This window comes from Ranitomeya imitator, chromosome 3 (assembly GCF_032444005.1).
Source record: "Ranitomeya imitator isolate aRanImi1 chromosome 3, aRanImi1.pri, whole genome shotgun sequence".
Lineage (NCBI taxonomy): Eukaryota > Metazoa > Chordata > Amphibia > Anura > Dendrobatidae > Ranitomeya > Ranitomeya imitator.
The window spans coordinates 353,191,909-353,208,322 of record NC_091284.1 but is presented as its reverse complement, the minus strand read 5'-3'; the positions used below and the strand labels follow the sequence as shown (position 1 = coordinate 353,208,322).

The window sequence follows — 16,414 nt, the reverse complement described above, 5'->3', positions numbered from 1 at the left end:
ATCAACAGGAGCAATTCTGGGAACATTTTATAACTCCTTGGACTAGATTGCAAAACTCTTCTGCACCTTCACCAGACCTTAGCTACTTTACCATAGTTATCATAAAGGAGACTTTCCCTTCCATGTTAGCTCCTAAGTAACGTCGTTATAAATGGTTAGGGGTTGATATACACAGCTACCGATGAAAAGAATCCACCGTCATATATTAAGTACTATATATGTATAATATACCGTTTCACCCTCTGTTTATCTCTATTTATTCCTCACAAACCAACAACAACACATGATTAAAAGTAATTCTGCACATTAGCCCAAGGCACAGTAATTTACATAAACATGGAATGAAAGAGAGGACATATTCTGTCTACTGAAAACTGCTGTTGATTAGGAGCAGCTTTCATATTCTGCCCAGGGTGCCACAATGATAGATTAACACTAGACTGTCTATCTCCATGTACTGCTTCCTTCATGTCTTCTCACATAGTTTTAGAAAGGGTTAGAAGCGAAGTGAATGATTAACACTGAATAAACTCTTCCTTTACAATGAGCTACACAGTAACCAAGTCAAGAGTGGCCAATTTTTGCTCCTATTTTTTTCTTGCTGATCCAAACTTTTCCATTTTTTGGTCTTTTTAAAACTGGCCATTCGGTTCCAGAGATACAGTATGATCTGCTGCCTAATTGGGGAAGCAAGCTGTCAATCAACATGACACCAGTAGTTCCCCCCTGTCAACAGGAAGACAAATTGATTTACATGACCTGTTGTCAGGGAGTAGCTGAATCTCTGGCAGGAGTGGTCAATGACCGGCGCCGGGTACAACAGACAGGGAGTTGCCTCTGTTAGCGACCACATGCTGCCTTTTAAGTCCTGGATATCCCCTTTAAGTGAAGGCAGCCAATGATGAACACAACATAAGAATCCAATATTTTTGGATTTGTGTTATTATGGGAATGATTGCTCACATAATAAATTACTGCGACAACAGGTTTGTCCCAATACAATGTGTTCCACCAAGTATTGCTTAGTTCAACCGGTGGTGGTGTTCATCTCATTTAAAGTGGCTCAGAGGGTGTACTGATTAATTTTTTGTATCTAAAAGCACAGATTTCTACCAAGAACAGATCATGTCACTTTACCTTTCTTATCCCCACCAAAGTCTTTTGTACTTGTCTCTATGGGTTTCTTACCTTCCACCAGAGATGTCAGTAGAGTCACATTGGCCGCTTTACGTCTTCCTGCAGGCAGATTCAAACCAATTTTTTCCAACCTTTCACGAAGACAGCGACCACCATTCTTTGACTTCGCCCTACATACAAAAAGATAGACTTGTCAAGAAGAAGATCCTTTTTTAGTAGTATGGCTATGATTGTTCATGTGGCAGTACCCAGGATTGCAGCTTAAGGGTACCGTCACACAGTGCAATTTTGATCGCTACGACGGCACGATTCGTGACGTTCGAGCGATATAGTTACGATATCGCAGTGTCTGACACGCTCCTGCGATCAGGGACCCCGCTGAGAATCGTACGTCGTAGCAGATCGTTTGAAACTTTCTTTCGTCGTCTAGTGTCCCACTGTGGCGGCATGATTGCATGGTGTAACATATATCGTATACGATGTGCGCATAGTAACCAACGGCTTCTACATCGCACATACGTCATGAAATTATCGCTCCAGTGTCGTAGATTGCAAAGTGTGACAGCAGTCTACGATGCTGGAGCGATATTGTTACGACGCTGGAGCGTCACGGATCGTACCGTCGTAGCGATGAAAATTGCACTGTGTGACGGTACCCTTACGCTACATAAGTGCATAGGACTGAACCGCAGTTCCATTCAAACACTTGGACAGGCATTGCAAAGTTTTGGGGGATAACACTTTTAATGCTTTTTTTACAATAGCAATTTTTTTTTTTACATTAGCTCATTTTTGTAATATGACTTACAATTTTTAGAGAAATATTCAATAGGAAAATGCCCTAAAATTAATAAGTACTATTATTTTATGATGAAACATGGAACCAAAGAGGAACAGGGTATATGACTTCTCACTTACCTCCTTAGTACTCCTCCAAGTAAGGATGCATTAAGACACTCAGGAGGTGATAGGCGTCTCTGCACCTCCCCCACTGTCACCTTATATTTGGAAGTGGAACTAAGCAGGGACAAGCGTCCAGGGACAGAGCAGAAAACCTCATTTGGATTTGATACTCCTCCTATGAGGCCTTCTTTATTCACAGTGAGAGAGGACATCATGCTGCTGTTTTTCAATGGCATCGGAACTGTGGAGCAATAAAAAAAGACTGTTAGTTGGTCAGTATTTTCCATAGCTTGTCAGATGTCAGACAGATTAGATTTTGCAGAAGGAACAAATGAGTATGTTTACTCTTCTATACTGTATATATCTCCTCTAGATTTGTATATTAGATTACTGTATCATTGGTATATTGAAAATATTTGGTATTTACCTGCAGTTCCTAGAGTAGACTGCAATTCAAATAAGCTATATTTTATATATATATACTGTATATATATATATATATATGTATATATATATATATATATATACATATATATATATGAATCTGTATGACTAAGCGTGTACACAGAGGCAGGCATATCATTGGCATAACCCGTGCATCTGGACACAGGCACAAAAGATAAGAGGGGGAACTTCCAGCTCCAAAGCAACATGCACAGACAGATAAAGGGGTGCATTATGATGAGCTATTGGACTGCAAAGGGTGCACATACTGTTCTTCTACAGGAGTACCCTAATGTCTGTGTCTGCCCCTGACTACATACCATGTACAGCTTCTATAGGACCCATAGAGAAATTACATTTCAAAAACCTGACCTGCACATCTAAACATAGACTCAGTGTGAACAGGTGCTGAACCTAGAGTCGCCAACTCGTATATAGTTAAGTAAATAAGGCAGCACACTGCAGCGCTAAAACATGCAAACTTGAAAACACGAAATTTGAACTGCATTACTGCACTAGAAATATGAAAAATGAGAGCTTTTAGCGCATAAAAATGGCCAATTTTATGTGTACTTGGTAGCCTCTTTACGGCATCTCTCTTACACCAGGTCCTACGCTTGCCTTACCTCACTGAGAATAAACGTCTCCATCTGAATGGGTGCATGTGAAAACCTCTTCCTAGACTAAAATTCTCTCTCTCTGTGGAGGGGTATTGGACCTGCTGTAATTAAAACACCTGAAGCTAGGAGGCGGGGAGTGCACGATCAGAAGGCTAGAGAATACATTTCAAAAATCTGACCTGCAGCACACTGCAGCGCTAAAACATGCAAACTTGAAAACACAAAATTTGAACTGCATTACTGCACTAGAAATATGAAAAATGAGAGCTTTTAGCGCATAAAAATGGCCAATTTCACATGTACCCATTCAGATGGAGACGTTTATTCTCAGCGAGGTAAGGCAAGCGTAGGACCTGGTATAAGAGAGATGCCGTAAAGAGGCTACCAGGTACACATAAAATTGGCCATTTTTATGCGCTAAAAGCTCTCATTTTTCATATTTCTAGTGCAGTAATGCAGTTCAAATTTCGTGTTTTCAAGTTTGCATGTTTTAGCGCTGCAGTGTGCTGCCTTATTTACTTAACTATATACGAGTTGGCGACTCTAGGTTCAGCACCTGTTCACACTGAGTCTATGTTTGGATGTGCAGGTCAGGTTTTTGAAATGTATTCTCTAGCCTTCTGATCGTGCACTCCGCCTCCTAGCCACAGGTGTTTTAATTACAGCAGGTCCAATACCCCTCCACAGAGAGAGAGAATTTTAGTCTAAGAAGAGGTTTCACATGTACCCATTCAGATGGAGACGTTTATTCTCAGCGAGGTAAGGCAAGCGTAGGACCTGGTATAAGAGAGATGCCGTAAAGAGGCTACCAGGTACACATAAAATTGGCCATTTTTATGCGCTAAATGCTCTCATTTTTCATATTTCTAGTGCAGTAATGCAGTTCAAATTTCGTGTTTTCAAGTTTGCATGTTTTAGCGCTGCAGTGTGCTGCCTTATTTACTTAACTATATACGAGTTGGCGACTCTAGGTTCAGCACCTGTTCACACTTAGTCTATGTTTGGATGTGCAGGTCAGGTTTTTGAAATGTATTCTTTAGCCTTCTGATCGTGCACTCCGCCTCCTAGCTTCAGGTGTTTTAATTACAGCAGGTCCAATACCCCTCCACAGAGAGAGAGAGAATTTTAGTCTAAGAAGAGGTTTCACATGCACCCATTCAGATGGAGACGTTTATTCCCCGCAAGGTAAGGCAAGTTTAGGACCTGGTATAAGAGAGATGCCGTAAAGAGGCTACCAGGTACACATAAAATTGGCCATTTTTATGCGCTAAAAGCTCTCATTTTTCATATTTCTAGTGCAGTAATGCAGTTCAAATTTCGTGTTTTCAAGTTTGCATGTTTTAGCGCTGTAGTGTGCTGCCTTATTTACTTAACCATAGAGAAATTAGCCAGACCCTGAGTAGTCGCATCCCTTCTGCTTTTGATTGTGAAAAACAGTGCTGGACTCTTGCTTTAAAGAGAATCTGCCATCATGTTTTTGCTATGTTATCTGAGATCAGCATAATGTAGGGGCAGAGAGCCTGATTCCAGTGATGTGTCACTTACTGGGCTGCTTGGTGTAGTTTGCATAGAAACTCTGTTTTATCTGTTGTACAATGTATCAGTGGTAAGAATGCTGATCTGTGTAACCCCACCCACACCTGTGATTTGCAGCTTCCTGCATACACTGTGCATTGTAAACATGAGACTGTACATTGTCAGCAAGCTGCCAATCAGTGCTGTGGGCGGGGTTACACAGATTATCCTGACTGGCCTGCATATGAGATCTAGTCCTCTAGTGCTAATCTCCTGCCATAAAACACTGATTGTATTGAAACTACAGCACCCAGCCTAATAAGCGACCCATCCCTGGAATCAGGCTCTATATCTGTACATTATTCTGCTCTCAGATTAAATAGCAAAATTATGCTGACTGATTCCCTTTAATAGAAACAGCATCGCTAGCAAGTAGGAGGGTGGGAAATATTATGAAAATATTGTCGATTGCATACTTTCCAACACTTAAAACCCCACGCCAGCATTTTTTTTTATTGCAGGGCTGGAGTGGTGTCACTAATCTAAGTTCTCTGCACCCAGTCTTATACTTACCAGCCGCCATCTTCAGCTGTTTCCGACACCATTCCGGTTGGTCTCCAGCAGGCTGTGACCTGTAGATCGCTCCAGTGTTTCCTGGGCGATCCAGAAGTCACTACTCAATATAAGATGGCGACTGGTAAGTATAATACTAAGGTCAGGGAACTTTGAATAGTAGCACCACTCCAGCGCTGAAATGTAAAAAAAAATGTTGGAGTGGTGTTTTGAATATCTAAAGTCAAACCCCTCCCTGAGAACGCCAAAAAATGGGCTCTTTAGTTGCAAATTTGCATAAGCCCAACCTATTTGTGAACCCAAAGACGGATACTTACAGTGAAGTGCTCTGGTGTAGGTCTTGTGCCTGGACCCCCAATCCATCAGGCCCGACTCATATAAAACACATATTGTGCACATGCGAATCTACTATATAATTGTCTAAGGGTCACTTCCGTCTTTCTGTCCTTCTGTCTTTCTGTCACGGATATTCATTCGCTGATTGGTCTCGCCAGCTGCCTGTCATGGCTGCCGTGACCAATCAGCGACGGGCACAGTCCAGAAGAAAATGGCCGCTCCTTACTCCCCGCAGTCACTGCCCAGCGCCCGCATACTCCCCTCCAGTCACCGCTAACACAGGGTTAATGCCGGCGGTAACGGACCGCGTTATGCAGCGGGTAACGCACTCCGTTACTGCCGCTATTAACCCTGTGTGTCCCCAACTTTTTACTATTGACGCTGCCTATGTGGCATCAATAGTAAAAAATGTAATGTTAAACATAATAAAAAAAATAAACCTGCTATACTCACCCTCCGTAGTCCGCTGAGCCGCTCGCGCCGGCCGCCATCTTCCGTTGCAGGTTCCGGTGGCAAAGATGGTATGGGAGAAGGACCTGCCATGACGTCACGGTCATGTGACCGCGACGGCATCGCACGCCCTGCGCACCTGCACGAGAAGGACCTGCCATGACGTCACGGTCATGTGACCATGACGTCATCACAGGCCCTGCACGCCTGCGCTAGAAAGACCTGCCATGACGTCACGGTCATGTGACCGCGACGTCATCACAGGTCCTGTGCTCATACCAACCCTGGGACCGGAAGCTGCCGTGGACTACAAGGGGCCCTCGGAAAGGTGAGTATATGTTTATTTTTTATTTTTTAAACTGTGACAAACCTGGCTGGGCAATATACTACGTAGCTGGGCAATATACTACGTGACTGGGCAATATACTACGTGGCTGGGCAATATACTACGTAGCTGGGCAATATACTACGTGACTGGGCAATATACTACGTGACTGGACAATATACTACGTGGGTGGACAATATACTACGTAGCTGGGCAATATACTACGTAGCTGGGCAATATACTACGTGACTGGGCAATATACTACGTGGCTGGGCAATATACTACGTAGCTGGGCAATATACTACGTAGCTGGGCAATATACTACGTGACTGGGCAATATACTACGTGGCTGGGCAATATACTACGTAGCTGGGCAATATACTACGTGACTGGGCAATATACTACGTGGCTGGGCAATATACTACGTAGCTGGGCAATATACTACGTGACTGGGCAATATACTACGTGGCTGGGCAATATACTACGTAGCTGGGCAATATACTACGTGACTGGGCAATATACTACGTGACTGGACAATATACTACGTGGGTGGACAATATACTACGTGGGCTGTGCAATATACTATGTAGCTGGGCAATATACTACGTGACTGGGCAATATAGTATGTGGCTGGGCAATATACTACGTGACTGGGCAATATACTACGTGACTGGGCAATATACTACGTGGCTGGGCAATATACTACGTCACTGGACAATATACTACGTCACTGGGCAATATACTACGTCACTGAGCAATATACTACGTGGCTGGGCAATATACTACATCACTGGGCAATATACTATGTCACTGGGCAATATACTACGTGACTGGGCAATATACTACGTGACTGGGCAATATACTATGTCACTGGGCAATATACTACGTGACTGGGCAATATACTACGTGGCTGGGCAATATACTACATGGTTGGGCAATATACTACGTGGTTGGGCAATATACTACGTGGCTGGGCAATATACTACGTGGGCTGTGCAATATACTACGTGACTGGGCAATATACTACGTGATTGGACAATATACTACGTGGGTGGACAATATACTACGTGGGCTGTGCAATATACTACGTAGCTGGGCAATATACTACGTGACTGGGCAATATAGTATGTGGCTGGGCAATATACTACGTGACTGGGCAATATACTACGTGACTGGGCAATATACTACGTGGCTGGGCAATATACTAAGTCACTGGACAATATACTACGTCACTGGGCAATATACTACGTCACTGGGCAATATACTACGTGGCTGGGCAATATACTACATCACTGGGCAATATACTATGTCACTGGGCAATATATTACGTGACTGGGCAATATACTACGTGACTGGGCAATATACTATGTCACTGGGCAATATACTACGTGACTGGGCAATATACTACGTGACTGGGCAATATACTACGTGACTGGGCAATATACTACATCACTGGGCAATATACTATGTCACTGGGCAATATACTACGTGACTGGGCAATATACTACGTGACTGGGCAATATACTATGTGGCTGGGCAATATACTACGTGGCTGGGCAATATACTACGTGGGCTGTGCAATATACTACGTGACTGGGCAATATACTACGTGGCTGTGCAATATACTACGTGGGCTGTGCAATATACTACGTGACTGTGCAATATACTACGTGGTTGGGCAATATACTACGTGGCTGGGCAATATACTACGTGGGCTGTGCAATATACTGCGTGACTGGGCAATATGCTACGTGGCTGGGCAATATACTACGTGGTTGGGCAATATACTACGTGGTTGGGCAATATACTACATGGCTGGGCAATATACTACGTGGGCTGTGCAATATACTACGTGACTGGGCAATATACTATGTGGCTGGGCAATATACTACGTGGGCTGTGCAATATACTACATCACTGGGCAATATACTACGTGGCCGGGCAATATACTACGTGGCTGGGCAATATACTACATCACTGGGCAATATACTACGTGGCTGGGCAATATACTACGTGGCTGGGCAATATACTACGTGGCTGGGCAATATACTACGTGGGCTGTGCAATATACTACATCACTGGGCAATATACTACGTGGCTGGGCAATATACTATGTGGGCTGTGCAATATACTACGTGACTGGGCAATATACTACGTGATTGGGCAATATACTACGTGGCTGGGCAATATACTACGTGACTGGGCAATATACTACGTGATTGGGCAATATACTACGTGGCTGGGCAATATACTATGTGGCTGGGCAATATACTACATGGGCTGTGCAATATACTACGTGGACATGCATATTCTAGAATACCCGATGCGTTAGAATCGGGCCACCATCTAGCAGATAATAAATGTGCATTTACACATTAAGCTCACATATACATAGTATACACATGTGAACAAGCGTAAATAAGATCCATATATACACATGTATACTGTATATCTATAGTGACATTTTTGTGACGCACCTATTTAGATGACCATAAAAAATATTTTTTGTTCATTCATTCATAGTTGTAACAGCCATTTATTTTTACATAAGCCTCACTATATGAGGTATTGTTCTTTATTTCTACTTATTTTTTGCGTCATTTTGCTACTGATGTATGTAATTTGTTTATGGGTTTAATGGAGAAAAAAATAACATTTTTTTTACTAAATATGTCCATATTATTTATGGGTTTGCAATGTTTATTTTTATTCCATTCTCCCTCAGGCGATTTTTCTTTTTTGTTTTCATTTTTTCCTCCCCTTCTTCCAGAAGCCATAACTTTTTTATTTTTCCATCCATATGGCAATGTGAGGGCTTGTTTTTTTGTGGGACGAGTTATACTTGTGACCCCATTGATTTTACCTCATAGTGAAATTGCAAAAAAAGTACAATTCCATAATTTTTTTTAATTATTTTACCATGGTCACTATATGGTAAAACTGACCAGGTCAGTACAAGTACACAAATCCCAAACATGTATAGGTTATTTTTTATTTAAGTGCTGAAAAAAAATCCAAAATTTGTATGAAAAAAGTTTTTGCGTTTGTCACCATTTTCCGAGACCCATAGCGTTTTAATTTTTCAATATCTAGGGCTTGGTGAGAACATTTTTTTTGCCCCAAGCTGACATTTTAATTCATGCAACTTTGGCGTAGATACGATGATTTGATCTCCTGTTTTTATTGGAATGTTGCGCTGATCATAAAAATCTAATTTTGGAGTTTCAAATTTTTTTCTTCCTACCCCACTTACTGATCAAATTAATTTGCTTTATCTTTTTGATAGCTCAGACATTTCTGAAAGCAGCGATACCATATGTGTGTATTTTTATTATTATTATTATTATTATTATTATTATTATTATTATTATTATTGCTCTATTTTAAATTGGGCAAAATGGGGGTGATTTGAACTTTTGTGTTTTTGTTTTTTTTTTTCTTTCAAAAATGTTTTCTTATTTTTTACTTTATTTAATAGTCCCCTTAGGAGACTTGAAGCAGGGATCATCCTATCTTCTGTGCTACACATAGCAGGGCTTCGGCCCGGCTATGTGTAGCAGAAATCATGATCTCCTATGAACACACAGGAGCAATGTGATGACTGGTACCAGGGTCTTCTGCAGTCCCCCCGGCCGTCATGACAACCCATCGGTGGCCCACGACCACTTGACAGGGGTGCCAATGAGAGGGGTTTGTGGCGCCCTTTTGGCCGGAGCTTGTTAAATACTGCTGTCAGAGACGGACAGCGGCATTTAACTGGTTAGAGGCATTTGATGGCTGATTAAATCAGCGCTGGAGCCGACATCAAAGGCAGGGACATATCAAATGACATAAATATTTACGTCATGCGTCGTGAATGGGTTAAAAAGTGTATGAAAAAGTGTGATCATTGGAATTGTCATTATTTTGGCTTTTATTTTACCTTTTATATACAGGAATATAGAAATGCCCTGATAAATAGAGATGTATCTATTATATACAGTTAAGTCCATATATATTTGGACAGAGACAACATTTTTCTAATTTTGATTATAGACATTACCACATTGAATTTTAAACAAAACAATTCAGATGCAGTTGAAGTTCAGACTTTCAGCTTTCATTTGAGGGTATCCACATTAAAATTGGATGAAGGGTTTAGGAGTTTCAGCTCCTTAACATGTGCCACCCTGTTTTTAAAGGGACCAAAAGTAATTGGACAGATTCAATAATTGTAAATAAAATGTTAATTTTTAGTACTTGGTTGAAAACCCTTTGTTGGCAATGACTGCCTGAAGTCTTGAACTCATGGACATCACCAGACGCTGTGTTTCCTCCTTTTTGAGGCTCTGCCAGGCCTTCACTGTGGTGGTTTTCAGTTGCTGTTTGTTTGTGGGCCTTTCTGTCTGAAGTTTAGTCTTTAACAAGTGAAATGCATGCTCAATTGGGTTGAGATCAGGTGACTGACTTGGCCATTCTAGAATATTCCACTTCTTTGCTTTAATAAACTCCTGGGTTGCTTTGGCTTTATGTTTTGGGTCATTGGTCGTCGTTTCATACTACAGATGGACAATCAGTTTGGCTGCATTTGGCTGGATCTGAGCACACAGTATGCCTCTGAATACCTCAGAATTCATTCGGCTGCTTCTGTTCTGTGTCACATCATCAATAAACACTAGTGACCCAGTGCCACTGGCAGTCATGCATGCCCAAGTCATCACACTGCCTCCGCCGTGGTTTACAGATGATGTGGTATGCTTTGGATCATAAGCTGTACCACGCCTTCGCCATACTTTTCTCTTTCCATCATTCTGGTAGAGGTTGATCTTGGTTTCATCTGTCCAAAGAATGTTCATCCAGAACTGTGCTGGCTTTTTTAGATTTTTTTTTAGCAAAGTCCAGTCGAGCCTTTTTATTCTTGATGCTTATGAGTGGCTTGCACCGTGCAGTGAACCCTCTGTATTTACTTTCATGCAGTCTTCTCTTTATGGTAGATTTGGATATTGATACGCCTACCTCCTGGAGAGTGTTGGTCACTTGGTTGGCTGTTGTGAAGGGGTTTCTCTTCACCATGGAGATTATTCTGCGATCATCCACCACTGTTGTCTTCCGTGGGCGTCCAGGTCTTTTTGCATTGATGAGTTCACCAGTGCTTTCTTTCTTTCTCAGGATGAACCAAACTGTAGATTTTGCTACTCCTAATATTGTAGAAATTTCTCGGATGGGTTTTTTCTGTTTTCGCAGCTTAAGGATGGCTTGTTTCACCTGCATGGAGAGGTCCTTTGACCGCATGTTTACTTCACAGCAAAACCTTCCAAAAGCAAGCACCACACCTCAAATCAACTCCAGGCCTTTTATCTGCTTAATTGAGAATGACATAACGAAGGGATTGCCCACTCCTGTCCATAATATAGAGTTGGAGTCAGTTGTCCAATTACTTTTGGTCCCTTTAAAACCAGGGTGGCACATGTTAAGTAGCTGAAACTCCCAAACCCTTCATCCAATTTTAATGTGGATACCCTCAAATGAAAGCTGAAAGGCTGAACTTCAACTGCATCTGAATTGTTTTGTTTAACATTCATTGTGGTAATGTCTATAACCAAAATTAGAAAAATGTTGTCTCTGTTTAAATATATATGGACTTAACTGTATCTGTACTACATGCCTGTTAAGAAGAATACCGTTTATCTCTTTAATCAGAACAAAATTCATTTTTATCAGTGCGGACTATGGCTCATTGCTAAAACTCTCACCTGCCGTGCAAGAGGTTGTGAATATAAATCCCAGAGAAAACCACATTTAAAAAAATCATAATACTTTAACTACTTAATTAACTATAAATGAAAAGCATTGACCTTTTTCCCCAACATTCTGATTTGCAGAAGGAGAATCTACAAAGGGAGAAACTGGAAAAAATAACAGCAAAGGCTGGGCAACCTATAGCGGCTGAGCAACCTATAGTGACTGAACAACCTGCAGCGGCTGAGCCAACCTATAGCAGCTGAGCCAACCTATAGCGGCTGAGCAACCTGTAGTAACTGAACAACCTGCAGCGGCTGAGCCAACCTATAGCGGCTGAGCAACCTGTAGTGGCTGAACAACCTGCAGCGGCTGAGCCAACCTATAGTGGCTGAGGAACCTGTAGTGACTGAACAACCTGCAGCGGCTGAGCCAACTTATAGCGGCTGAGCAACCTGTAGTGACTGAACAACCTGCAGCGGCTGAGCAACCTGTAGTGACTGAACAACCTGAAGCGGCTGAGCCAACTTATAGCGGCTGAGCAACCTGTAGTGACTGAACAACCTGCAGCGGCTGAGCCAACCTATAGTGGATGAGCAACCTGTAGTGACTGAACAACCTGCAGTGGCTGAGCCAACCTATAGCGGCTGAGCAACCTGTAGTGACTGAACAACCTGCAGCGGCTGAGCCAACTTATAGCGGCTGAGCAACCTGTAGTGACTGAACAATCTGCAGCGGCTGATCCAACTGATAGCGGCTGAGCAACCTGTAGTGGCTGAACAACCTACAGCGGCTGAGCCAACCTATAGAGGCTGAGCAACCTGTAGTGACTGAACAACCTTCAGCGGCTGAGCCAACCTATAGCGGCTGAGCAACCTGTAGTGACTGAACAACCTGCAGCGGCTGAGCCAACCTATAGTGGATGAGCAACCTGTAGTGACTGAACAACCTGCAGTGGCTGAGCCAACCTATAGCGGCTGAGCAACCTGTAGTGACTGAACAACCTGCAGCGGCTGAGCCAACTTATAGCGGCTGAGCAACCTGTAGTGACTGAACAATCTGCAGCGGCTGATCCAACCGATAGCGGCTGAGCAACCTGTAGTGGCTGAACAACCTACAGCGGCTGAGCCAACCTATAGAGGCTGAGCAACCTGTAGTGACTGAACAACCTTCAGCGGCTGAGCCAACCTATAGCGGCTGAGCAACCTGTAGTGACTGAACAACCTGCAGCGGCTGAGCCAACCTTTAGCGGCTAAGCAACCTGTCGTGACTGAACAACCTGCAGCGGCTGGGCCAACCTGCAACGGCTGAGTAACCTGCAACGGCTGAGCAACCTGTAGCGGCTGAGCAACCTGCAGTATGAGAGGGCCCTTCTTCCTCATAGGCACCTGTACAGCTGAATCAGCTGCACATGTGGTGTATTGACCAGTTTGCAGAGGAGTGTCCAACCTGAAATGGGTATTGTAAGCATGTTTCTGAATAAATGATAGATTTAATTCATTGGATAGTCTTGTTAAATTACCCAAACTACATATTTCTCCCACGTAGATGATCAATGGATAAACCAGGAGATCTAGAATTCTCACTTGCTGCCTACAACTGTTCCCAGCACCAGGCCCTCAGCTGTTACCTAAATCAGCCTTCTCTCTGCCTGCTCCCGCAATTAATTTATTCCCTGCTTGCCATATTTACACATCTGTTCACTCCCTATTGCATATGTTTTCTACATGTTTTTAATCTCTTCCCTTCACTCATTGCTGCACAATCTGGTCATTTTAAATAGTTGTCAGTACATAGAAATGTAATTATTTCTTTTTTATCTATGGTTTAAATATTTTACCAACAGCATAGCACACTTCATTGATTATGCTTTTCTTATATAGCGCCATCATATTTTGCATTGCTTTAAAATTGCTGTCCCCAGTGGGGCTCACAATCTGAATTCTCCATTAGTATGTCTTTGAAGTGTGGGAGGAAACTCACATAAAAATGGGGAGAACACACACTCCTTGCAGATGTTCTCCTTGGTGGGATTTGAACCCAGTACCCCAATGCTGCAAAGCCACAGTGCTAACCACTGAGCCACCGTGCTGCCCATACATAAGATGTTGCAAAAATTGCCACATTTCATCAATTACAAATAAGGAAAGCCCACCATGCAGATGTGATCCTATTTGAGTGCATGTACCCTTCGCTAATAATTCAGATTTGCAGTATGATTTACCATAGATCATTAATATTGTAATGTATACGATATTCTGGCAAATTTAATTCTTGATTATTATTTCTTTGTACTTTCTACTGAAAGCAGAGCTGGCAGAAACGACATCCAGCTACAAGCTTGTGAGCTTTGCATTCAGCCACTTGACACTAATGCTAGCTGCATGGCTTCTCTTTCCATCAGCAACTCAAGTTAGGAGACGTGTGCAGTGTAAGTGGCCTATCTTATAAGAAGAAGCCTGGACATACACTACCGTTCAAAAGTTTAGGGTTACTTAGAAATTTCCTAATATTTGAAAGAAAACCACAGTTTTTTTCCCAATGAAGCTAACATTAAATGATTTAGAAATACACTCTATACATTTTTAATGTGGTAAGTGAATATTTAGCTGTAAACATCTGGTTTGTGTTATGCGAGGCAATTCAGTATCACAATGGACATGGAGGTCAGAGCACATACAGTGATCTGACAATAACCCAAAATAATAGAACGAGCTCTGAGACGTGGGAACTCTGCAGACCGCAATCCCTGATCCTCTCCAAACACAACTAGAGGCAGCCGTGGATTGCGCCTAAAGCTACCTATGCAACTCGGCACAGCCTGAGAAACTAACTAGCCTGAAGATAGAAAAAATAAGCCTACCTTGCCTCAGAGAAATACCCCAAAGGAAAAGGCAGCCCCCCACATATAATGACTGTGAGTAAGATGAAAAGACAAACGTAGGGATGAAATAGATTCAGCAAAGTGAGGCCCGATATTCTAGACAGAACGAGGATAGGAAAGATAACTTTGCGGTCTACACAAAACCCTAAAGAAAACCACGCAAAGGGGCAAAAAGACCCTCCGTACCGAACTAACGGCACGGAGGTACACCCTTTGCGTCCCAGAGCTTCCAGCAAAACAAATAGACAAGCTGGACAGAAAAAATAGCAACAAATAGCAAAGAAGCACTTAGCTATGCAGAGCAGCAGGCCACAGGAATGATCCAGAGAAACACAAGTCCAACACTGGAACATTGACAGGAAGCATGAATCAAAGCATTAGGTGGGGTTAAGTAGAGAAGCACCTAACGACCTCACCAGATCACCTGAGGAAGGAAACTCAGAAGCAGCAGTACCAGTTTCCTCCACAAACGGAAGCTCCCAGAGAGAATCAGCCGAAGTACCACTTGTGACCACAGGAGGGAGCTCCGCCACAGAATTCACAACAGGTTTGTAATGCAATATCTTCATAGGTGTATAGAGGCCCATTTCCAACAACCATCACTCCAGTGTTCTTATGGTACTTTGTGTTTGATAACTGTGTAAGAAGGCTAATGGATGGTTAGAATACCCTTGAAAGCCCTTGTGCAAGTATATTAGCACAGTTGAAAACAGTTTGGCTGATTAGAGAACCTATAAACCTGACCTTCCTTTGAGCTAGTTGAGAATCTGGAGCATTACATTTGTTGGTTCCATTAAACTCTCAAAATGGCCAGAAAAATAGAACTTTCATGTGAAACTTGACAGTTTATTCTTGTTCTTAAAAATGAAGGCTATTCCATGGGAGAAATTGCCAAGAAACTAAAGATTTCCTACAACGGTGTGTAGTACTGTTAGGTGTCGAGTTCCCACCTCTGTACAGTGGGAGTCTTGAACCATCTCCGCTGCGGTCTCCCATTCTTCTCCAGCCGCAGTGGAGCCTGCTCAGCGGAGACGTCGATCCCAGCATCTGGCTCAGCCTGATACGGTGCAGATGGTTACTGTTGCCTTTCCAGGCTCAGCCATTATAGCCAGTAATGGTTAGCGGCAAGCAGACGTCTCTGGGACTAAGTCCTGCTTTTTCCTTTCTGAGCATGCCCAGAGTAAGTCCTCTCATTGGAGGTCGGGGGTCACCTGCTCAGGTACTACAGCAGCTCCCATTGGTCCTCTAGGTCCTCTAGGAAGGTCCTGAAGTGGCTCAGGTACTGTAGAAGCTCCCATTGGTCCTCTAGGAAGGTCCTGTAGTTGCTGCAGCTATAAAAGGTCGGCCATGCGCTAGTATCAAGTAAGTTATGTGTTCTGCGCCAGTGTGGTCATATGTATGTGGTTTCAGGGTTCGGCTGAAATAAGCCCCTAGAATACCGGCACCTCCGGTGAGTAGTTTTGCGAGTGCTATTCTGACTGCATGACCACTGCTCGCTCTATTTGGTAG

The 16,414-nt window shown here is 42.8% G+C and overlaps 1 protein-coding gene across 1 annotated transcript in view; it reads right to left on the bottom strand.

Moving 5' to 3' along the window:
* TFAP2E (transcription factor AP-2 epsilon) overlaps positions 1-16,414 on the bottom strand; it is a 35,734-nt gene that overhangs the window by 2,602 nt on the left and 16,718 nt on the right. Inside the window, exons 4-5 of the mRNA XM_069756832.1 lie at positions 2,056-2,281; positions 1,189-1,307 (exon numbers count right to left, since the gene is read on the bottom strand). Coding sequence (XP_069612933.1) covers positions 1,189-1,307; positions 2,056-2,281 — 345 coding nt within the window. The remainder of the gene's footprint in view (positions 1-1,188; positions 1,308-2,055; positions 2,282-16,414) is intronic.